Source organism: Lissotriton vulgaris, chromosome 10 (genome assembly GCF_964263255.1).
Source record: "Lissotriton vulgaris chromosome 10, aLisVul1.2, whole genome shotgun sequence".
NCBI classification, from domain to species: Eukaryota; Metazoa; Chordata; class Amphibia; order Caudata; family Salamandridae; genus Lissotriton; species Lissotriton vulgaris.
This window is the reverse complement of record NC_141698.1, coordinates 842,838,572-842,863,897: the sequence shown is the minus strand read 5'-3', so window position 1 is coordinate 842,863,897 and position 25,326 is coordinate 842,838,572. Positions and strand designations below refer to the sequence as shown.

The following is a 25,326-nucleotide window of genomic DNA, read 5'->3' as shown; positions in this document are numbered from 1 at the left end:
TGCTGTTAAAAGCAAGGTTTTTCTCTGTGGAAAACCCTGGACAGGCTGTGCTGTTGTGATTTTTGGTGGAATTTCCAGTTGAAGTATTGGACAGTGTAGCCTGTGGATATAGGCTGCATTATCTGTCTTTAAATTCTCTCTTAAGTGTCTATGCAGGTCTGCATGTTTTGACAGCTTAAGAGATTATTTTTGATTGCTCCGGGGTCCGCGCACATGGGCGGGACTATTCACTAGATTATGACTATAACAGAGATACCCCTACTACAGAACTGGAGTTACAGGACAGAAACTACTCCATCAGCCTGTTTCACAGTCTGATTCCACTGTATTTACTGTGGGCACCCAGAGCCCAGGACTCCCGGAACAGCTCACTAGCTCTTGTTGAAAGGCCTGACATTTTTCTACATCTACTGACACTTTCCAGGCAAGAAGGTTCAAAGTCCCCATCAACACCAAAGCGTGGTCCTCCCCGTCTGCGTTTTGCAGAAGACCTGGTTGAGCTGGAAGGAAAAAGGGAAGGTCGTAAGCAAGCTCCAAGGTCATTGGGAATCATGCTTGAGAGACCCAAAACTGAGTTATCAGGACAGTTAAGCACCAATCCAGCCTTACCTTCTGGAGAACTCTCACAATCCTTGGGAAGATATGAAATGCACATGCATTTGTTCTCTTCCACGCTTGAAGGAAAACATTTACCGCTAGAGCACCTGGGTTTGGCATCTAGCGCTAAGAATTTTCTAGCCGAAATGCAGCCTGCTCGCAAAAAGATCCAACTGTAGGGGTCCCTAAAACTGAGATAGTCTGCTGAAATAACTGTTAAGTTTCCATTTGCTGAAATCCCATAAGAATTTTGAATTCCAGTCTGCAGAAACATACACCTTCTAAAGTAAATATTCTGCTTTGAAGTTTATCTTGTGTTCTAAGCATAAAAACCATAGCTTCTTTGCCTTGTCTGATAGGTCTGTTGATCTTGTACCACCTAAACGATTTATGTACGCTACTGCAGAAACATTGTCCATCTTTAAGAAAACTGCTCTTCCTTGCAAATGATGCCTGAAACGCATTAGGGCATAAAGACCTGCTGTCAACTCTTGATAATTTATGCAATGCATTCTTTTTACGTGTGACCACAAGCCACCAGTATCTCGAGCACACAAGCTTGCAACCCAGCCTGTCAAGCTGGCATCAGACTCGAGGATAAAGTCTGGGGAACATCCTGATATCACTCTGCCATTCCAGGCGTCCAGATTCTCCAACCACCAAAACTATTCTGATCTGGCTTCCTTGTCTGGCATATTTTGTCTCCATATCATAGGCCTTCCCTAAGAGCCTTTGTTTTTATCCTCTACAAGGCCCAATAATTCAATGGGCCCTGGAAAATTGCCTGGATAGATGATGAAAGAAAACCTAGTACAAGGCTCATCTTTTTCCAGATCTTGACCATCTTTTTAAGAGGTAAAATCTGCATCACTTTCACAGTATCTATAGTGAAACCCAAGAATTATAGGGACCCGGAAGGAATTAAGACGGAGTTCTCCCTGTTGACAATGAATCCCAAATCTTCCAAGAGCGACATGACCAAGGACAAGTCCCGCAATATCTGCACTCAGCATTGAGACATAAGTAGTATATCATCCAGATAAACAATCATCCAAACTCCAAAAGGTTACAGCTCTCACCACCTTGGTAAAACCCCACGGTGCAGAGGAGAGGCCAAATGGTAGAGCATGGAACTGATCGAGTCGACCCTACCAGATGAACTGAAGGTTAATTTGGGATTCCCTGGAAATTGGAGTTATGAAATTGGAGTTATGAAATGGGTGTCTTTCAGGTCTAATTTCACTAACCAATTTTGCTCAACAGCATGTCCCTCAGAAGATGGATACCTTCCATCTTTAAATGCCTGTATGTTAGTAATCTGTTTAGGTCTCTCAAATGTATTACTGGTCTCTACCCTTTGTCCTTCTTTTCCAGCAAGAACAAAGGACTCACGAAAACCTTGCTTTCTAAGGCTACTTGAAGGATCGCTCATTTCTGCAACAAGGCTTCACCTCCTCCTCTACAACACGCTTGTGTGCAGCCGTTAAGGTTTACTCTCTCTGTAACTACCTGAAAGGGCTCTTTGCAGAACTCTTTCTTGAACCCATGACTGTTTCCAAGACCCAAGGATCCTGTCTTGCATTGTCACAGATGTGGGGCAAAAAGTCTGAGGCGTCCCCCCTACCTTTCCCTTGAAAGAAAGTAAGATTGCAGTTCTCACCGTGGTATCCAGACAAGCCCTGTCCTTTTGACCTATTTCTTCTCCTCCGATGGGAGCGATCCCCCTGGGGTTAAAAGGATCCGGACCGAAAGCTTCCGGCTTGGTAAACTCTTCCAAAGCCTCTTGGTTGTTTGAAGTTAAAGTGGAACCTCTAAGGGCCACGGCCGGCAGAAAGTGCCCTTCTGCGGGCCAGCAAAAAAAAACTTGTTTTAAACACTATGCATATTATTCTGCGCCTTATCAAGAGCTGTAAATGTAGACCCTTTTTCTTATTGTTTTAATCATGTCTTCCCCAAATAGAAGCCCTTTTGGGTTCTTTGATGGTTCTTTTTTGGCAAGGTCACCAAGCTTGGGGCTTATTTTCATCAAAACAAGTGTGTGTTTTTCTGTATTTAGCACAGAGTTAGCATTTCTCGACTCTTTGACTCCAGCTCCGGAGAAGGCTGATGCCAGGGGGAGGTCATAAGTGTGAGCCTCCTCTACCATATCTATAATACTTGCCAGCGGCCTGACCACATTGAGCAGGCATCCCTGGCATGACTTAAGGGATCTCTCCAAACCCTTCCTAAGGTCCCGACCCAGTTTAAACAAAAATGTTATTAACTCTGGATCAAGGTTAGGGGTAAAACAAACCTTGTTCTGAGATTATTAATCTTGGGCATTCTGCTCTCAGAACATTCTGTGCCCCTTTATTAAGTGGATTCCTTATCCATCATTTTCTAAATTTAGCTACGTGGTCTTGCGGCCACCATTCAGCACTGCACAGGTGCCCGATATTATCCAGGGAGAACATTTCCTCTCCTAATGGATCCGCAATGGTAACTTTGGAAGTAGAGGGGGAGTGTGACTCCCTAAAAAGGTTGTCTTCTTCAAGAGCGTCTTGATCTTAATCCAGAAAATACCCATCAAAGGGGCTCTCATTAAGTGACTCTTTGTACCCAATCTCAGAAAGGTGAATGCCGTCTGTAGCACCTGAATCACCTGTGCTGCTTTAGGGCACCCTTCATTTTTGTGTCATGTACGACACCCAGACTCTTTCAGGTGCTTAGACCTCCCAAACTCTGTGAGTTGCTTAGGCCTCGCATTTGTTTAGAAGGCTTTTTGGATATGTTTACTCTTTTTTTTTCATGTTACCTCCTTTGCCAACCAAGACAAGTGTTCACCTGACAATGTCTCTCTTACCTCAACACTCTGATTACTTCTTAATGTCTTGAACTGATAAAGGGTCTCTCTCAATCTGAATGCATTTCGCTCTGAATTATTCTTTTAATCATCTCCTTATTAAAATCCCCCTGCTGGATCTCAAGGGTCTCTCACTGATAAGACATGATGGGGTTTATATGGATATGGGATTAACCCAGATAGCTAATCATAAAACTCCTGGGGCAGTCTGTGTTAATTAATGAGACCGATTGTAATTAAGATATATATTTTGTCGAGTGGTAGGATAAAATTGCCACTGGAAGGATAGAATTGATCCTGAACAAAATGCAGATAAAAAAAACACCTTGAAGTACCCAGCAGATCACTATAGAGGGGTGCACTATCACCATCAACTGTATATCAGCGTGAAACGTTGCAGTGACCCTATCAGCAGCATCGGCGTCTTATGAGTTTACCACTCAAGTCCCAATTTAAAATGGTGCTGTACAATGTGCTGAAGTAGTTGCCGAGCGCATTCCTCATGATGCCACGTCAGTGCGGCTTACCGGAGATAGCGGTCTGCCACATCTGAAGGCCCAACAAGATTGGCGCCTCTGGGGCGGTCCTTGTTATGCAGCCCATAACGTCTTAATCCCCTCAGTGGGAGCAGGGCAACAGGACCATGCGGGTCAGGTTTGAGAATCGAGGGCGTAACTCCACAGCGAGAGCAGGTAGGCTGTCTTTATTCAGGTTTACCTTATTAATCACATTGATACACAAAGTGCTCTTGCCTAATTACTGCCATAATGAACCCACAAAGACAGTAAATAATAGAAAATAAGACTTTTCCGTAAATTGGAAACAGTGATGAAAAACAAACTTATAAAGGAAATAAAAAGGCTATGCAGCGCTTCTAGTAGTAAACCATATTTAATCCATACTTAAGCTCTAAACAGAAAACATTATTTAGGAAGAAACATTAAACCGAGCACTAGCTAATGTAGGTGACTTATCTGTGAGGAGCAACATTTAAAAGAGGCAGAATACTCACTGCATGGTCTTCTTATGTTTGCTGACTTTTCTATTCTCAGTACAAAAAAGGGGGGTCCTAGAACATTTGTTTAGAAGTAAGAAATAATACTAGATGTACATAAGAGAGCAAATGTAGTCAATTTCTTAAGGCTAATTGTTATTTAATCACAATACGCCATCCAACATATATTATACAGAAAAATGCATGTAACAATCATAAAAATCAGTGCCCCAAAAGGAGTGGAAGGGGGGGGTGTCAGTGGAAGGATTAGTGCAAGGTGTAGGAAAGTGACAAAGTGACGGTCCACAGACCTTGTTTAGACAGTTAGCACTTCTGGCTTCTTGAATGAGCCAGATACACAAAACATAAATGCTTGTAAAGTTCAAATTAAATACACCATGCTTCTAAAACACAATAAATATCACGCTTGGGGTAGGAGCTGGTAGGCATAAAGGTTGTCGAAGTTTCGACCTGACGGTATGGTAGGTAGACCTGTAACCTTACAGGGGGGGGTCTTCCTCAGGACAGGGTAGGGATGAGGGGCGAAGTTCCTAAAATCAATAATGCGATTAGGAATTCAGGCTGGCCTGGGAGGATCCAAATTACTACAGTGGAAATAGCAGGAGAGAGGTGGAAGGGTGTATGGATTACCGTGAGTCATGATGGTCACGGACCAGGAAGCATGGAAAATCCAATACCACAGTCACTTGAAAGGAGCGGTACATCAAAAGCAATATCTGAGAATGCAAGACCAACGTGTGGATTAGCATAAACAGTGTCAAGAGTGCACCGTGTGCCTCCATCGTATGAAAAAGAAGGGAAACTGACTTACTAAGGATGGGCTGACGAGTCACCATCCTCGTAGTAATTATTGCAAGTACGCCGCCACAATGTGGTCAGCAGGTAGGGGTTCTTTAAAACTGCAAAGAGGGGAGGGGGACCCAGAGTTAACCAACATACTCGAGAGACTCACACTTTATCAAAAAGGGGTAACTTAAGTGGATCAGGACAGGCCCGTAAACAGACGGTGGCGACAAATACCTGCAGGCGTAGAAAAATCCGGCGTCCCAAGCGGGGCTTCTGTCAGGAATGGCAAGAGGCTCCGAGGACAGATGCCGATGTTAAAGACTGATCGCAATGTGATACGAGCGCGTGCACGTCGTCTCACGCAAAATGCGTAGACTAAAAGCAACGAAAGACTCTGTATGCCGGTACATGGTCACACACGTGATCTTAATGACGAAAGAAAGTTCGGCAGAGTGAAATTAATGAAATTGGGTCCCAAAGGGATGTTTGTAGCTAGGAAATATTCGGCATAATGTCGTTAGCCACTGGGGAAGTTGATGGCTTAAAAAGACAAGTTGGGGCAGTGTAACCACTATTGACAGGGCAGTAAAGGTGCATTACAAAAAGTTGGTGTAATAGTAGCACCTAAGTAATTGTAAAGTCATGTGTATACAATGTATATTCAGAAATATCACCGTCCAGATGTAGTGCATCATAGGTGTCAGTGCTTATGTTGAAAGAGCTTACCTATCACGCAGGATGGTATAAGCCGGTTGTGGCGGAGGGAGAACATTCTCCCCAAGAAAGAGAGCTGCTTTAAGAGCGTTTAGGCTTCCAGAGTAAGATGAGCGGAGCACAACCCGTCCGGAGCCTCTTCTGATTTGATTTAAGTCACAAAGCAGAAGAAGCTGTACCTACCTACCTGCTTGTGATACACACCCAGTGCAGTGCTGGGGGAAAGAAATGGCAGATTACACCCGGTGGCATCCCTGGGTTTGAGGAAGGTAGGGTATCATTTCCGTTTTCTGTTTCATTCCTGATAATAATTGGGCATACAGTTAGGAATGTCGGACTTAAAAATGGGAACATTTTCTGAAACAAACAAGTAGGCATGCCACAATGCGCTTTGTAAATGTTGTAATACAATTGGTAGTGGCCAATATGTGTGGCTTTAGTGTGGTACCATATGTTAACACCGGCCTTCACAAACACAGTTTAGATGTGTTCTATTCACGAATTTGAATTACAGTTTTAAAGCTAGTCCCGTGGGCTCTACCAATGCTGGGAAGAAAGAAGGGAAGGAAAAAAAAATTCTGTATGGAAAGTACATAGGGGATAAAAAACTGAATGTGATAGTGTGATGACTGAGTGTACTATTCAGATGTGAAATAGTCCAGCGCACACTCCAGCGAAAGCACTCCCAGGAAGATGGTTTGATAGAGCAACCAGCAAATAGCATGAGGTGAGTATGTACCCTAGGTTTTATCTATCGGTGCGTTCTGTTTACTTTGGGCTTTTCCTCCATTTCATTATTCCTATCCCACATCTCTTCTTCTACCTCTCCCTATATTCCTCTTCCACTTTCTCCCATCATCTTGCTCCCTCCCTTGCTCGCTATTTATCTACCTACTCTATAAATAGAAAATTAACATTCCGGTTGAAAACAAGCATTTGCAATGCAATAGGTCTTGCATTGCTTGAAATTAGAGCTATTGGTGTTGCATTATTATTTGCAACGCCAAAAGCTCAAACTTTTACTAATGCGAGACCTATTGCATTGCAAATGCTTGTTTGTACTGATATAGCACCCAGGTCCCAGTGACTCTATTTGGGTATACCCTTTTTCTAACTGACTTTTCTATTCTGGAATGTTTTCTTTGTGATGTATAATACTCCTAAGTGCCGCATGGAGTCACTTTAAAGGAATAATGCATAATGGTAGCCTCCGTCTTGTAATGAAATAGATATATTTATGGATGAGCCAATCTGCAAAAATGTCTTGAAGCATGCCGTCATTAAAAACCTACTCATGATTTTCTTTGTAAAACCTGCAAAGGTGTCTGCTTGATTATTTTAAATTCCTGGTTGAGTGAACTGCTTTTATTGTCAGCTCTCTGGCCACAGACCATGGCCAAAGTGTTTTGAGCCTACAAAAAAACGGGTCTTTTATCTAGTACCACCCTATTTGTTCAGACCGTGCCCCATAATGGTGGTGCCTACCTATTGAGAGGCGACTCGTCTTCAGAAAAGGTTGGAAAGCCTAGAGAGCTTGATAGACCTTCCTGAGTGCAGAGACATTGATGTGAAAACTACTTTCGTTTTCTGACCACAGGCCTTGGACAGACAGATTGCCTAAATTGGCTCCCCAGCCCAAGAGGAAAACATCTATGCTATTATCGGAACTGGCAGATTTTGTAGTATGGAAACTCGCTCGGCATGATTGTTCCTCATGCACCGCTTCAGTAGGAATTGCTTTGATCTAGTAATAGCTGGAGTTTATCATCCTAGCTCCCCTATCCTTTTGTGATATTGTTCTGCAGCTAGCTTTGCAGAATCTACTCTGATAACCTGCTTTGAAACCAGGCAACCTTCTTGGACCACCACCTTGTATTCCTATCACTGCTCTCTAGGTAGGTCATCAAAAAGGTTCTTCAGCATATTCCATATCTCCTCATCATAGTTGCAAAGAGGGGTAGCTGCACTAGCTGTTTTTACCAGTATAGCTGCAGTAGCACACATTTCTTGTAAGTTACAGCCTTTTTTGCTTTCTTTCTAAGTAGGAGCCACTTAGTCTGGAGCTGAAGCATTTCTTATTTTTACTGTAAAGTTGATGACTAAATCGGGCATGGTGTATGAGCTCTGTTTCATTTAAGCCAGGTATTGGAGGTACTAAAGTTGTGGGAGAGGCTCAGGGTTGAAGGGTCTTCATTGTTATGCAAAACAATGTCTGCAAGGTTTTGAAAGGGATGTTTTAATTGGATAGTTCCTCAGGCCAAAACATCCTGAAATATGTTAATGATGTCCACCAGGGAAATTTTTGAGATGGAACCTATCAAGAATGTCTGTGTGGAGGACAGAAATTAAGCCCGTTCCCCCCCGATCACCTAAATCAGAAGACCTCTTCAGAGACCGAGAAGAGCTTTTGTGCCTACTTTATTTTGGAGCGATACCAAAGGGGATGATGGACAGAGCGTTTGAGCAAATCAAACACTCACCCCCAGTCAATTGATCTGGGATTAATCCATCATTATTCTTTAGCTCACTCCACCACCCCAGTTCAGACATTGCCATATGCAAATCAGTCGGACCCTGTCACTCATGGGAACAGTCCAGCCCGAACTGCCAAGCCATGTCTTCCCAGACGTGGGTCCCTTGCTCACTTTGCCACTGGATTCAAGCTAGCCTGGCTGATGCCGGCTGATTAGCCAGAAACCGGTCCCATGATGGTTGTCCAGGAAGACATGGCTTGGCAGTTCGGGCTGGACTGTTCCCATGAGTTTAATGGAAATTTTCAGAATGGATGGCATTCACCATTTCATAGAAACCAATTCAAACAATGTCTTTTTGTTCGAAATGTGCTTTTGCATGCTTATTTTTTAAGGTGTAAATACAATAGTTGCACCCACCCATTCCTCAACCATAAAACCCCTCACTAACTTTAAACTCCACCCATTCTGGAACCCTAAAACCCCTTTTTTATGTCTAATCCTTAACCATCTCTGACTACTCAAAACCCTTTAACACACCCAAGCACCACCCACCCCTGAACCTAAGAAAAAAACCCTCACCGCTGTTAAACACCACCCAACGATGACTTCTAAAACCCCTCACCACCCCTAAATTGTAACCATTCCTGAACCCTAGAAACCCCTTTCTACTTCTAAACTCGACTCATCCGTGAATCCTTGAAATCCCTCACCACCCTAAACTCGACCCATCCTACGCAAAAAACTCTTAACCACACTAAACCTCTACCTATTACTTAACCCTCACCAGCTCTAAACTCCACCCAAGAACCCTAAAACTTCTCAACACATCCCATAGCATTAAAGACACCTCAAACCCCTAAACTCACCTCATCAGTGACTCCTAAAAAGCCTTCACCACCCCTGAACTTCACCCATAACTGATACCTAAAAAAACCTCACCACCATTAAACTCTACCGATCGTTAAACCCGAAAAAAACCTTTCTGAGCTTGAACTCTACCCTGCTTGACTCCTAAAAACCCCTGATTAGCCATCCTTGAACACAAAAAACCCTCACTATTCTTAAACTCCACCCATGTTTAATGTAATTTTCCTTAAAATTATCTTTCCTTAAATGTTTTATTTATTTGTATTTGCCTAAAACTCCCTTTCCTTAAAACTGTTTTTTCATGATTTGGTTTCCTTCAGTATGGTTTGTCACTTCTCCTTCCCTTGGGAAGCATCACGCATTCCCCTGTCAATAGTAAATGTATATATGCCACTGATAGCAAGGGTGAAATCCAAAGTGATAGAAAATTTGGAAACCAAGTTCATGGTGCTTCAGAATGGGTTGAATCCAATAGAATCAGTTCTGTCAGGGGATTTTAATATAAACATGATGGGCTCCGCACTGATGAATGAGATTTTGGCATCCCAGAAAGCACTTTGGGCAATCCCAACTCCAAGTAAATGTCCATCCAGCTGATCAGACAAAAAGGGCACAGAATTCATCAACAAACTAGAACATCTTAGTCTTAGAGTAGTTAATGGCCGCTTTCTATGCAATAGCCCACCAGTGGCGTCTTACCACAATTGTACAGTTCCCTAATAGACTAGACAGTACTATCAACCTTTTTGCTCCACCTTGTTGATAGCTTTCGAATGACGGCAAGATAGGAAAGTGATCAGAACAGAGCCTACTGTAGTGTAGTTCCTATATTCCCAATAGGCTCTGCGCATTAGAATAATATACCCTATAGATTGGACATAGCACTGAGGTCAGTATGTCTCTATCAAGTATACTAAACTTAATTGTGAGTGCCAGCAAGCTCAAAGGTCACTAGAAACTTTCTCGAATACACAAGAAGGGATTTGTTTCTGACAACCGCATAAACATGACCACTTTGTTTCCCAAGAATAAAACGTATCTTCGGAGTCATAGAAACAATAGATAACTATTTTACTCAGTCAATCGAGCATGCTTCATTTCTACAGAGTTGCAGAGAAAATAGAGAGACGGGCGTTTCAATAAAAGGGGATTATTGAACAGTCGTCTTTCTCATGCAAGAGAGGTGAACTGCTACAATCGTTAGACAGAATGCAAATACAGCGTAAACAGTAATATAAAATAATACGGTAATAGCATTGTCTGGTGCTATGACATATAAAATTACATACATAAATAACAAAGGCTAAAGTACTTAACTGGTGCTTCTAAAGTATGCCTACCCCAATGTACCTAACCTAGGTCTAATACGAGGGAAGAACTAAGTGTGATCTTTAGCATAGGTTTAGTTTTGCCAAGAGTTGCCAAAGGTTTCTCTAGGTTATAATCAGCTCCATACCTTAGAATGAGAGAGGTGGGTATCTCTTTCACAGACTCGATTTCCCAACACCCCGCAAGGGGAGTCGGAAACACTGAGCAGAATTTCTCGGCAGAGGAGGACAGCTTATGATCAGTGCGTCAACTGGAGAGTTGGCTTCCTTTGGCACTTGCTGTAGCGAGCTGCGTTGTGCAAGTATGTAGTCTAACTGTACCGAACCACACCGTGCTTTGCCTTAGCAAGTGAAGGTATATTTATACCTTGAAGGTGTTTTGGAATGCCAGCTCTGACGTAAAGTCAGCATATGAACGTCATGAATGAACCCCTAAGTAATAGATGTTCATGCATAATAATGAGTTCTTGGAGAAATCAATATTCAAGCAATGGGAAGTCCCCAACGCCTTAAGAGTCTGGTTTTCCAAGACATCGTTGTGACTTAGATGAACGGATGGAAGTAGCCATGCCTGTATTTGGGCAGCATGGGCTATTCCTAAATAAGGACTGGATTTATATGCCTATATATGGGCAATGTGAATTGTACCTATATAAGGGCATGAATTGGGAAATGCATACAGAATCTAAAATCGAACACAACACTACTTTCTAACTTTGCCTATCACAAGCCTGTCGTGGAAACACACGGCTCAGCTTCAGCAGTTAAACAAGCAGTGGCATAGTCAATAGATCTCGCCTTAGAGGAACTTTATAAGTATTTAGCCAGAGATATTGTGTGCAAGTTGTGTTTAGTGTAGTGACGTAAGGGCACTGGCATGGTGTGGAATGTAGTGGGGAGTTGTGATATGATGTCTGTTGGTGGGATGTATGTGTAAATATATCAGAATAGACTTTGAGGATTACAACGCTGAATACCTCACATATTTCTTTATTTAATGATATACCTTGAGAAATTTAAATCTACTGAGAAAATAAATATTATTGTGATTTGTCAGGCTGGACACGAGCTACCAAGGAATAAACATTAAACCCAAAAAGTACTGTACATCTCAGGGTCCCATCTTTCCCCCCAAATGTTGTAATTTTTTTTTAGCATTTGTGTTGCGCACTGCAAATATTTCTGGTATCTGTATTGATTTTGTAGCATGATAACTCATATGAATGTGTTCGCTCTGCAAGCAGGATATAACATTATATAACAAAATATTAAAATTCATAAATTACATTTTTTTTTATTAAATCTCATTCATTTGGAAAGAATATTAATACTCCAGAACACATAACATGATTCCATTCAATACATGTCTATTGAAGAGCTGAGGTATTTTCATTGTGCTAAGATTATTTAAGCTCCTGGTCAGATATGTTTCAATAATTTTGTGATGTTTTCCTTTTGAATATTTTGCAGTGGCCATAGTCATGACTTGAACTGTTCCATAGGGCCACGCATAAGCCTGCTCCCTAGCCAGATCATGAAGACCTAAGAACCCAGAGAAGGCCCTCGTCCCCAGGAATGGTATTCACCAAAAGTAGATGCCCCACGCAAAATGGATTCTAGTTGCAACAGGAAACAGACCAGGGGAGAAAGCCCACAATCTTTCCTCCTCGCTGTTCACCCAGTGGCCCAGGCGCATATTTGTTTAATGTAATGTCACATCACATGGGCGTATCCAACTTTAACACGGACGGAAGTATGTGGCACTGCTGGAAGTGGAAATCCGAGAACCCATGCATTTCCTTGCAGCGCTGCTGAAACCCCTTTACAAAGCCTGACTGATCACCTATCTGCCTCTTATTGCTATATTTGGGTGTTGCACTGGTACTAATGAGGTGAATCCAAAGCTCAAGCAGTGTTAGCATATTTAAAAAATGACAAAATAATGAAGCAACACCGACACAAAATGTTCGACATTGTGCCTCGTAATTTGCCTTTTCTTGCCACATAATTTACTCAACCCTGCTGCATATTTTGCCCTCCCCTACCACATAATTCCGTTGGCGCCGATTATTACCCTCTCACACAGTAGGAACCTATTCACGTTGGTCTGTTTTTTTTTTTAATCAGACTGTACTGCAGAAGTACAATCATATGCATATTCAATAATTCAGCTGTTGCCATGCAATTAGTCTTTTCAATACTGGCCACAGAGAAAAGCAGTTCATAGCAGACTGCTGCAATGCCAGTTACTGCAAATAGACTAGAGTGAAATATGTATGTGGTCAAATTATCCGACTCCGCTCCCTCCAGCAGCGTTAAGCAGGATCTTGCACTTAGACAGTGAAAGTGTAAGATGCTGCTTAAGACTGCTGGAGAGCCCGAAGACAGTGGCTTGCACTCCTGTTTGATTAATTACATAAACAGCCCCATAGAGTGTACTGATTGCAGCTTTTTACCAACTTCCACTTACCTCCCTGGTCATAGTATATACAGTGGTAATTCTCCAGAAGTGGAAGCATAGTGACCTTGGTATACACATGGGTAATGCTCCTGAAGTAAAAGCCTTGTGAGCTAGTGTATACACACCGGTAATGCTCCAGAAGTGGAAGCGTAGTGTGCCATGTTATACACACCGGTAATGCTCTGGAAGTGGAAGCGTATTGTGCCATGGTATACCCTCTATTAATACTCCGGAAGTAAAAGCCTAGTGTACCATGGTATACACCAGTGATGCTCCGGAACTGTAAGCGTAGTGTGCCATTGTAAACACACTGGTAATGCTCCAAAACTAGAAGCGTAGTGTGCCATGGTATACACAACAGCAATGCTTCGGAAGTGGAGCATTTTCAGTAATCAGATGTGGAAACGTAGTGTGCTATGGTATGCACACTAGTAATGCTCCGCAAGTAAATGCATAGTGTGCCATGGTATACACACCAATAATGCTCCGGAAGTGGAAGTGTAGTGTCCATGGTATACACACCGATAATGCTCCGGAAATGGAAGCATAGTTTGCCATAGTATACACACGGGTAATGCTCCGGAAGTAAATGCATAGTGTGCCATGGTATACACACCAATAATGCTCCGGAAGTGGAAACGTAGTGTCCATGGTATACACACCGGTAATGCTCCGGAAGTGGAAGCGTAGTGTGCCATGTTATACACACCGGTAATACTCAGGAAGTAAAAGCGTATTGTACCATGGTATACACCGGTAAAGCTATGGAATTGGAAGCATAGTTTCCATGGTATACACATCATTAATGCTCCAAATCTGGAAGCGTATTGTGCCATGGTAAACACACCGGTAATGCTCCGGAAGTGAGGCATTTTTAGTAATCGGAAGTGGGAGCATAGTGTGCTATGGTATACACACTGTAATGCTCCGGAAGTAATAGCCTAGTGTACCATGGTATACACCTTTAATGCTCTGGAATTGGAAGCATAGTTTCTATGGTATAAACACCGGTAATGCTCCGGAAGTGGAAGTGTAGTGTGGCATGGTATATACTCGGGTAATGCTCCGGAAGTAAATGCCTAGTGTGCCATGGTATACACACCGGTAATACTCAGGAAGTAAAAGTCTATTGTGCCCTGGTATACACACCGGTAATGCCCCGTAATTGAAAGCATAGTGTTCATGGTATACACACCGGTAATGCTCCAAAGGTAGAAGCGTAGTGTGCCATGGTATACACACCAGTAATGCTTCAGAAGTTTTTAGTAATTGGAAGTGGACGAGTAGTGTGCTATGGTAAACACACCAGTAATACTCCAAAAGTAAAAGCGTAGTATGCCATAGTATAGCCTGGAGTAATGCTCCAGAAGTGGAAGCGTACTGTGCCATGGTAAACACACCAGTAATAGTCTAGAGTAAAAGCCTATTGTGCCATGGTATAAACCGGTAATGCTCTGGAAGTGGAAGTGTAGTGTGCCTTGGTATACATACCGGTAATGCTCCGGAAGTAAAAGCCTAGTGTGCCATGGTATACACAGGTAATGCTCTGGAAGTGGAGCATTTTCAGTAATCAAAAGTGGAAGTGTAGTGTACTATGGTATGCACACTGGTAATGCTTCAGAAGCTTTTTTGCCATGGTAAACACACTGTTAATGCTCCAGAAGTGGAACCGTAATGTGCCAAGATAAACACAACGATAATGCTCCAAAAATGGAAATGTTATGTGCTTAAAACACACCGGTAATGCTCTGGAACAGGTGGCCTAGTGTGCCATGGTATACACACACACGGGTAATGCTGCGGAAGTGGAAGCGTAGTGTGCTATGGTATACACACTGGTAATGCTCCAGAATTAAAAGCCTAATGTGCCATGGTATACACAGTGGTAATGTTCCGGAACTGGAAGCGTATTGTCCATGATATACATACCGGTAATGCTCCTGAAGCGTAGTGTGAATCAATCAAACACTCACACCCAGTCAAAAGATCTGGGTTTAATCCATCACCGTTCTTTAGCCCACTCTGCCACCCCAGTTCATACATGGCTATATGCAAATCAGTCTGACCCTGTGCCTCATGGGAACAGTCCAGCCCGAACTGCCAAGCCATGTCTTCCCTGGACCGGAAACAAGCTTCCGAGGACCGGTTTCGGGCATTACAGCCGTCCGGAAATGGAAGCACAGTGTCCATGGTATACACACCTGTAATGCTCCAAAAGTGGAAGCATAGTGTGCCATGTTATATACACTGGTAATGTTCTGGAAGTGGAAGTGTATTGTCCATGGTGTATGCACCGGTAATGCTCTGGAAGTGGAAGCGTAATGTGCCATGGTGTACACACCGATAATGCTCCCGGATTGGAAGCATAGTGTCCATGGTATAAACACTGGTAATGCTCCGGAAGTGGAAGCGTAGTATGCCATGGTATACACACGGGTAATGCTCCGGAATTAAATGCCTAGTGTCCCATGATATACACACCGGTAATGCTCCGGAAGTGGAAGTATAGTGTCCATGGTATTCACACCAGTAATGCTTCGGAAGTGGAAGCGTAGTGTGCCATGGTATACACACTGGTAATACTCTGGAAGTAAAAATCTATTGTACCATGGTATACACAGGTAATGATCCAGAATTGGAAGAATAGAGTCTCCATGGTATACACACCGGTAATGCTCCAAAAGTAGAAGCGTAGTGTGCCATGGTATACACTCCGGTATTGTTCCAGAATTGGAAGCATAGTGTGCCATGGTATACACACCTGTTATACTCCGGAAGTAAAAGTCTATTGTACCATTGTATACACAGGTAGTGATCCAGTATTGGAAGCATAGTGTCCATGGTATACACACCGGTAATGCTCCAGAAATGGAAGTGTGGTGTTCCATGGTGTACACACCAGTAATGTTCCAGAATTGGAAGCATAGTGTCTCTGGTATACACACCGGTGATGCACCGGAACTGGAAGTGTAGTGTGCCATGGTATACACACCGGTAAGGCTCCGGAAGTGGAAGCATGGTGAGCCATGGTTTACACACGGGTAATGCTCCGGAAGTTAATGCCTAATGTCCCATGGTATACACACAGGTAATGCTCCGGAAGTGGAAGCGTAGTGTGCCATGGTATACACACCGGTAAGGCTTCGGAAGTGGAAGCATAGTGTGCCATGGTATAGACATGGGTAATGCTCTGGAAGTAAATGCCTAGTGTTGCATAGTATACACACCGGCAATGCTCCAGAAGTGGAAGTGTAGTGTCCATGGTATACACACCGGTAATGGTCCAGAAGTGGAAGCGTAGTGTGCCATGGTAATACTCAGGAAGTAAAAATCTATTGTACCATGCTATACACAGGTAATGATCCAGAATTGGAAGCATAGTGTCTCTGGTATACACACCGGTAATGCTCCAGAAGTGAGGCATTTTTAGGAATCTGAAGTGGAAGCCTAGTGTGCTATGATTACACACTGGTAATGCTCCAGAAGTGGAAGCGTAGTGTGCCATGGTAAACACTGTTAATACTCAGGAAGTAAAAGCCTATTGTACCATGGTATACACCGGTAATTCTCCAGAATTGGAACTATAGTGTTCCATAGTATTCACACCGGTAATGCTCCGGAACTGAAAATGTAGTGTTCCATGGTAAACACACTGGTAATGCTCCAGAATTAAAAGCATAGTGTCTTTGGTATACACACCGGTAATACTCCAAAAGTAGAAGCATAGTGTCACTGGTATACACACCGGTAATGCTCTGGAACTGGAAGCGCGGTGTGCCATGGTAAACACACTGGTAATGCTCTGGAAGTGGAGCATTTCCAGTAATAGGAATTGGAAGCATAGTGAGCTATGGTATGCACACCCGAAATGCTTCCGAAGCATAATGTGCCATGGTAAACACACCGGTAATGCTCCGGAAGTGGAAACGTGATGTTCCATGATAAACACAAAAGGTAATGCTCCAAAAATGGAAATGTAGTGTGCCATGATAAACACACCGGTAATGTTCTGGAAGTGGAAGCGTAATGGCCATGGTAAACGCACTGGTAATGCTCCTGAGGTGGAAGCGTAGTGTGCCATGGTTACACACACCGGTAATGGCCTGGAATTGAAAGCATAGTGTCCATGGTATACACACCTGTAATGCTCCAGAAGTGCGGCGGTCTGCTAAGCTGACATGACTATGCCTTCCTTGCAGGTGTGCACTGCCTTTTTCGAGAAACAAATAAGGAGAAAGTGAAAGCGAAAGCGCTATGTTTAATTTGTAACCTGATCCACGACACAGGAGGAATGCAGCTTGAAGCTTGCGCTCCGCTGCTCGCTCCCGACAGCTGGAGGCCGTGGGAGTGAACATTTAGAGAAAAGGTGGGACATGCACCCGCCTTTGGCCAATTGCTTGCTTTCATTTTTGAAAGCTGCATGTGTGGGGGTTGAAAAACCACACGAAAAAACGTTTCTGGGAAGTCTGGAGTGATTCCAAGAGGCCTCCCTATTGAGTAGTGCATGCACGCTGAGCTAGGCTCGACCTAAAAATGAAGAATAAAATGGTCAACTGGCTCAGCCCACAATCACCTGGAGCTTGCAGAAATAACATTTCAGAAATGCAAAATTGAAGGGGAGGATGGCCTAACAAACTGGGTTTCAGTTCGTGAGGATGTTTATTGGTTTACGCCTTGCCAGTTAGGGTCCCTGCTCAACAGATGGAAAGCACAAAGATTCCAGTATCTTGCAAACTAAAAGGCCTAAAACACAAGGTAATCAAGCGCTAAGGGCATATCAAAAGGCACCAAGCCACAAATGCCTTAAAGCTGAATAGCAAAAGCAGAGTAGCCTTCAGCAAACACAGTTGATGGTTAAGGAGAGAGGCTGAATATAAAATCTAGGCCAGGCTGTTGCATGACATCAAAACTAACAGACATAAGAGAGTCTGGAAGACCGTGAACAAGTTAAATGGCCTAACGTAAATTGCCTCAACTTCAAATATATCGGAACAGCGTTAGTCAGAGTTTCTGTCAAACCACTTCAAATGCGCCTCAAAAAGGAACTGCATCGAAGCGGATCACCCCATGCAGTGCTTCGCTTCAGTAGTACCAAAGGCCTCTCAGACGGACCACCTAGGGAAACAAGCAGGACTCATCTCCAGCTTAGAAAGACAGCAAACGATCATAGTAAAACCAGCCCCTTAAAGCTGAAAATAGGGATCATTAAAAAAAAAATTGCGAAGGGCCGTTGAGCAGAAGGGCCAGGACCCAATGGCATCCCCATGGTGATATTCAGTGATAATGAGGAGTTCTGGGTGGAGAGCATGGAGCCTTTTTTTAATAGCATTATAACAGCCAATTTTATATCAGACCCATGCGAGGGCTTGATTATCTTCCCGATCTATAAAGGAAATGACAGCTCGGACCCGCTAACTTTCGTCTGATAGCCCTCCTCAACGTTGAGTCGAAGAATTGTGCGTGTTGCCTGTTGGAGGAATTAACGCCCTGGCCACAGAACAACAAATAATACTCCTCACCCAAACCGACTTTGCTAATGATATGGGCACATCAACACATTTATCAGCCCTTTCATTACTAATTGACCAGAGTAAGCACAATCGCCAGCCTCTCTTCCTCTGCTTTATCAACTATAAAGTGGCCTTTGACTATGAGGATTGAAACAAGCTTTGGCAGAAGCTAGTTAGCTGGAGCATCCCCCGGGCCTGCTTCAAGCCTTGATTCTCCTCCACACAGATACATGGATCAGGATTAAGCTGGGAGGGGCACCCACCTGTCCATAAAAATTCGACAAGCCAAGGCCCAAGGCAGAGGTGCATGCTTTCTTCTCTTCTCTTAAATCTGTTTTTATCAGATTTACCAACAATTTTAGACAAGGTCAATGCAAATGCACCAAAAACAGGAAGTATATATTTGCCACGCTTGATGTACGCCAATGACCTGGTTCTGATTAGCCGCACAAAGATTGGCCTCCAAAGTGTCCTGAGCACTGCATCAGCCTATTCAATGAAGAACCAAATGGAAATAAACTTGAAAAAAACAAAAACCATGCTTATACAACTAGCTCCATGACATGCCACCTGGAAACAGCATACTCGATCCAACTACTGAATATAAATATCTTTGATTTCTGTTCGACAGACTGCGGTCTTTAAGCAGCACAAAGAGTGCTTTCTTCTGGAAGGCAATTTACCTACTGATGGCTTTTCATCAACTCAGATAAAAAATTGCCACACCATTGTTTATTCCACTCCTGCAAATAATTTAGGCAAAACTGCTATCGCCTCTCCCATACGGGAGGAAGGCCTTCAGGGGAAGAGAAGGCTTCCTCCTGGGTAAGATCATAGCGAAAACCTTTAAGTCCCTAATCCATTTGTCTCTGGGTACCTCTGGGTACCTCGGCTCCCCAGGTAAGGCTGAAATTTGGCCTAACAAATCTTGGCCAGGAAAAGGGCGTGTATTAAATGCTGCTTTAAGCTAAAAAAAGGCCAGTATGCAGACTCTGACCTACCATCTGTCAGCAAATTGGCTCAAGAGCCCATTCCCCAGCTACAGACCTCCTCGCATCTTCATTGGCAACTCTTGATCTAAACTCTCTGTGGGAAACACAGATCAGCTATTTTCAATCTAAAACCTGTTGACCGATAAAGAAGCATTCTCCAAGTGACATCACGCTTGTACATCACAATAGCCAGCTACACCACGTTGAAACCCCAACCATACCTCTACTCCGGGTTTAATGCTTACATCAAAGGAGATTCCTGAAATACCGTCTGGGGGCCTTCCCTCACTTTTACACCTGCCGCCATGGCAGCGAGACGATGGCAGGGGGCTGTTCTGGCTATTTGGACAAGGTCCTGAAACAATGTTCCTCATAATGTGCACGTGCAATTCCACACACGAGGATCACAACATCATATTAAAAGGCCGTTATAGCCTGTTTCATACCAAGACACACACAGCTGACGTGCAAGTTGGTAAAACACCTTCCGAGAGTTGAGCAGAACCTTGAAAAAACTGCTTTTGACACCATGGCCAAGGAAATAATTGCTCCCGGGTCCGACTAAGCCCTCTCCGCCGAGCTCATAACGAAGGAGCTTGGCAGCCGAGCTCTGTTAGGCCAAGACTGTTGCTGCCGAGCCCTCTCACTCAAATAAACTTTCCTTTTAATAACATTTGAGCTGAGACGCGCAGTCTGCACTGATACCTCTGCACAATCGCACCGCTTCGCTAACATTCTAATGAGAACATGTAGCACTTTATTTGTGCTCCAAGGTCTTTTTTTTTATCCCAAATGAATGAGAACCGTTTTGCAATAACAAAGGTTGTTCTGTAAATTTTTGTAATACTCTATTTTAATATTTTCTCCGGTGTTATTGCTGGTGTAATGGTTTTAATTAACTACACACTTTATAAATAAACTTTTCTTTCAGCTTTGAACTTGGTATCTCAGTTTTCGTTTTTCCATTAATTTACATCACATCACTCAGAACGAGATTGGATGCTTTTTAGGTCTCGCCTGTCGATGCGCATGCGCATCGAGCAAGGCGAGAGTATTGGCACTTATCCGCTCTTTATCCACACTGCAAGGAATCGTGGCGATTCCTTGCAGTGCACGAGAAATTTAAGCTCAATGCGCATGCGCATTGAGCTTAAATGCGCGTGCACATGCCCCCAGCCGCCTACTCTCTCTCACAGCCTCCCCCAGCTCCGCCCCCTCACTACTTGATTGCACGGCCGCTAGGCCGTGCCTCCCCTACTCTCCTCCCCCCTCCTCCTCTCCTCCCCTGCCTGCCTGCCGCTAGCCTTGCCTACTCTCTCTCGCAGCCTCCCCCAGCTCCGCCCCCTCACTACTTGATTGCACGGCCGCTAGGCCGTGCCTCCCCTACTCTCCTCCCCCCTCCTCCTCTCCTCCCCTGCCTGCCTGCCGCTAGGCCGTGCCTCCCCTACTCTCCTCCCCCCTCCTCCTCCTACTCTCCTCCCCTGCCTGCCTGCCGTGTGTCTGTTTACATGTCTTCCCTCTTTGTTCGTGCTCTCAGCGTGTATCAAAGTGACATGAGCTCTGAGCTCAGTTTCCTTAAGAGTCACAGTGCATGAGAGCCAAGTTTACCTTGATCAGTGACAGTCGCGTTGGCACAGGATATAGGCCGCTCACAAATTCAGTGCGCCCGCTACTGTGTTGAAATTGGGATACAGGCGCACGCCATTTTGGATTGGTCTAGTATCAGGCCGAGACCCGCAGACAGCCAGGAATGTTGGAGAACGCTGATAATGGCTGTGTTTGTGGCTGGTCCCACCAGCACATGCACGATTTGGTCACTTCCTGTTATTCTCTGGCCACATAGACGTCATCCTGGTGAAAGCTGTGACTGTGTACAGGACAGGCTCGTGCTCCGCCACCAGCAATCTGTGCTCCGAGCTCCCAGGCGGCCGCGCCGTGGGGATAATTTTGAACAATAATACACACATCCTCTCTTCATTGCAGTGGCGCAGGCCGCCCTGGGCCCACTGATTGCAGCCAGGCCCGGGTGGCTTTCGAAGCGTTAATGGCTGTTGACAGAATACAGACTGTGTTTGCGACATCTGCTTGCTTGGCTGTGAGCAAGGGTTGTTATTTTATTTTTTTTGCCTTGGTCTCCTCGCGGCATCAAGGTTGTGGTGAAAGGAACCGCCCACCCCTGATATGGAGTTAAAAAGCTCAATTGGAACCAAGGGCTCCTCTTCAGCAGGCAGGTAATGAGGGTAACCATGGAAACCCACCAGAGGAAGTGTATTCTGGCAGGAGGACGTTAATCCCCTCAAGGGCATACGAAGGACATCTGGACTTTGCGGGCACTCGGCAGAAATGTGCATTTTAGTTAAAAAAATTACCGCTGTAAGAAACGCCCATCTGTAAAAACTGTGTCCAGCGTTGGAGACACAAGGTCAACTTTAGTCTACACAACACCCTCACTCTCACTCATCCTCACTCACCCTCACCCACCCTCAACCCCTCACCCTCACTCACCCTCACCCACCCTCAACCCCTCACCCTAACTCACCCTCACTCACCCTCACTCACCCTCAACCCCTCACCCTCACTCACCCTCACTCACCCTCAACCTCACTCACCCTCAAACCCTCACCCTCACCCACACTCACCCTCACTCACACTCACCCTCACTCACCCTCACTCACCCTCACTCACCCTCACTCACCCTCACTCACCCTCACTCACCCTCACCCTCACTCACCCTCAACCCCTCACCCTCACTCACCCTCAACCCCTCACCCACCCTCAACCCCTCACCCTCACCCACCCTCAACCCCTCACCCTCACTCACCCTCAACCCCTCACCCTCAACCCCTCACTCACCCTCACTCACCCTCACCCTCAACACCTCGGCCTCACCCTCACTCACCCTCAACCACTCACCCTCACTCACCCTCAACCCCTCACCCTCACTCACCCTCACTCACCCTCAACACCTCACCCTCACTCACCCGCACTCACCCGCACTCACCCTCACCCTCACTCACACTCACCCTCACTCACCCTCACTCACCCTCAACCACTCGGCCTCACTCACCCTCACTCACCCTCACTCACCCTCACCATCACTCACCCTCACCCTCACCCACCCTCACTCACCCTCACCCTCACTCACCCTCACTCTCACTCATCCTCACTCACCCTCACCCACCCTCAACCCCTCACCCTCACTCACCCTCAACCCCTCACCTCACTCACCCTCAACCCCTCACCTCACTCACCCTCAACCCCTCACCCACCCTCAACCCCTCACCCTCACTCACCCTCAACCCCTCACCCTCAACCCCTCACTCACCCTCACTCACCCTCACCACCTCAGCCTCACCCTCACTCACCCTCAACCCCTCACCCTCACTCACCCTCACTCACCCTCACTCACCCTCAACCTCATGCTAAAGATTTACAAAAAAAACCATAAACAATTCTAAAAGCACTAACTCTAATGCTGCGAGACCTATTGCATTTCTAATGCTTGTTAACTCTCTTAATGTTTCTCTTTACATAAACATGTTAGGAAGAATTTGGTGTGAAGGGTGCTGCAACACTGTTGTGAAAGGGGAAGATAAGACTAAAGTGCGGAAAACCATGCCTATGACAGGATGTTGAGGATGCTTCACTGCATTAGGGGCAGGCGGACTGTACAGCCACCGATATACGGTTACAAAGTGTTCAGGATCCCCACATTCAGCAGGGAATTACTCTAATAATTATGATTTCAAAGACACACTAAAATCTAGTATAGACACAAAAGCAACCATTTCTTCCTCACTTGCCCTGCTATGTATACTGGGATAGTGTAGATGCTAGGTACCTTACGCTGCGGGTGTCTGAATTTAAACAGAAGTGCAGACTTAGGGGGACCATTGCCTCTTTGTTTTTTTTCTTTTTGAAGAGTAAACGTGGAGTGGGGCTTAGTTTCAACAAATGCATTTTAAAAGTGATTTTGGTTTTAATTAACCGAGAAATGGGAAAATAATACGTTCCCTCCTATTGGTAAGTTTTCTTTGCAGAATTTTCAAAAATGAAAAGGTCTAGGTTTGAAATGTGTGCTGGGCTCTGCTTGTGCATCGTTATTTGACTGTTCATAAAAGAGACTATATAGGAAATAATGTCAACAACTTGTGTTTCATTCCTATTATTTGTGTGTTCTATGCATAATTCCTCTATTTGAATATCCATGTTAAGTATACTATTTATTTGTGGCACATCGCTGCGATAACTGAATATAATTATTCTCTTACTTCTTTGAAACTCCCATAGTAACTTGGGCTGATGTATCCCCAGTGTGAAAATATTTGTACTTGGATTTTTGCACATAAATAAAAGCTAACGAAACCTAAAAAACATCCCAAAAATAATTTCTTTTCAGAACTGTTTTGCAAATTTCATTGCAATCACAGTATTGAGCATATTGCTAAAGAATGTTATTTATATATTTTACAGTAAAAGCGGAAAAGAAGACAGTTCAATTCAGCGATGACGTTCAAGTAGAAACTATAGAGCCGGAGCCTGAACTTGTTTTCATTGATGAAGTAAGTACAATAACCAGAGTTAAATGTATCTGCTTCTCACTAAGAACAGATTCACATGCTGCTTTATCTTCCCAAATGCTAAAAAGAAGACACTACTGTGCCAAGTGCCGATTGCGACCCGTGCCGTTTAACAGTATCTGAACAAAGGTCTTTGCACTGTGCAGCCAGAGTTGCCCACCTGTCCAATACTTGTTTTTCGGAGTCTGTGCTGTCTACATCTTAGAGCCCACATTGTTTTTTATTGATCCTCAAGTAGAGAACGCATGTTTTGTTGTATTATAGTGTACTTCCACCCGCAGTGAATGCTGGCTACTACCCGGTCTTTAGACTATGGTGATACTGCCGGTTGGTGGCAAGTGATGTGTATATGATAGAGCAGATCATTTCACCTTGGAAAGTTGTCAACAATTGTCCATGGGGAAAATCTGCTCGCACCCCAAAACAGGAATTTAACACCCCGCCCCCCCTCACCCCCCCCCCCCCCCCTTCCCCCTCCCACCACCACACTCACCCAATGTGTTCTATGTGACTGTTAGGCAAATTCTCCAGAATAGGATCTTTCATAGAATGAATCATTCCTTGTCAAGGTGAGAAGCCTCTGGCTCCATACAACACCAGGGTATAACAGCAATAAGCCAAATGAAAAGAAACAGACACACATTGTTCGTTTTTTAAACTTCATTAGAAATTATCTAAACTCCAGCCTATAAGGTGGAAAGGATCTGAATTCCATTCCCCTGTCTATTCAATGTACACTTTAAGAAATTTTAAAGAACTTTGGAAATTGTATTCCTGGATGCAGTAACGGAAAATGTACCTTTTCTTCAGAGATCATTTTGCAACTGTCAGTAAATCGTTTTGGAACATGCTTGGAAAATCATTAACATGTCTGCTTACAAATGCCCATGACAGTGTTATTCCAATAAAAGATTTAATTTTACAGTTCTTTGAGGTTTTTACTTTCCGGTGCAAACTCATTCCCTGTTCCATGAGGATGATAGCAGGGGTGCATTCTGTCTTTGTTACAACCTAAAAGCATTCCTCTGGCAACCAAGGCCAATATCCCCAGAAGAGCAGAGAGTTTTGCACTTTGCAAGAAATCATTTTTTGCAAGATCATTGAATTAAAGCTCATGCTGCTCTTGCCAGCCGGAAGCTCGGGTGTCGAAGTCGTCAGTA

General features: G+C 44.2%; 1 protein-coding gene across 2 annotated transcripts in view; it reads left to right on the top strand.

The window, feature by feature from the left end:
* STAM (signal transducing adaptor molecule) overlaps positions 1–25,326 on the top strand; it is a 252,063-nt gene that overhangs the window by 135,092 nt on the left and 91,645 nt on the right. For both annotated transcript variants that reach the window (XM_086941774.1, XM_086941775.1), the window contains one exon: positions 24,060–24,148. In XM_086941774.1, the coding sequence (XP_086797900.1) occupies positions 24,060–24,148 (89 nt within the window). The remainder of the gene's footprint in view (positions 1–24,059; positions 24,149–25,326) is intronic.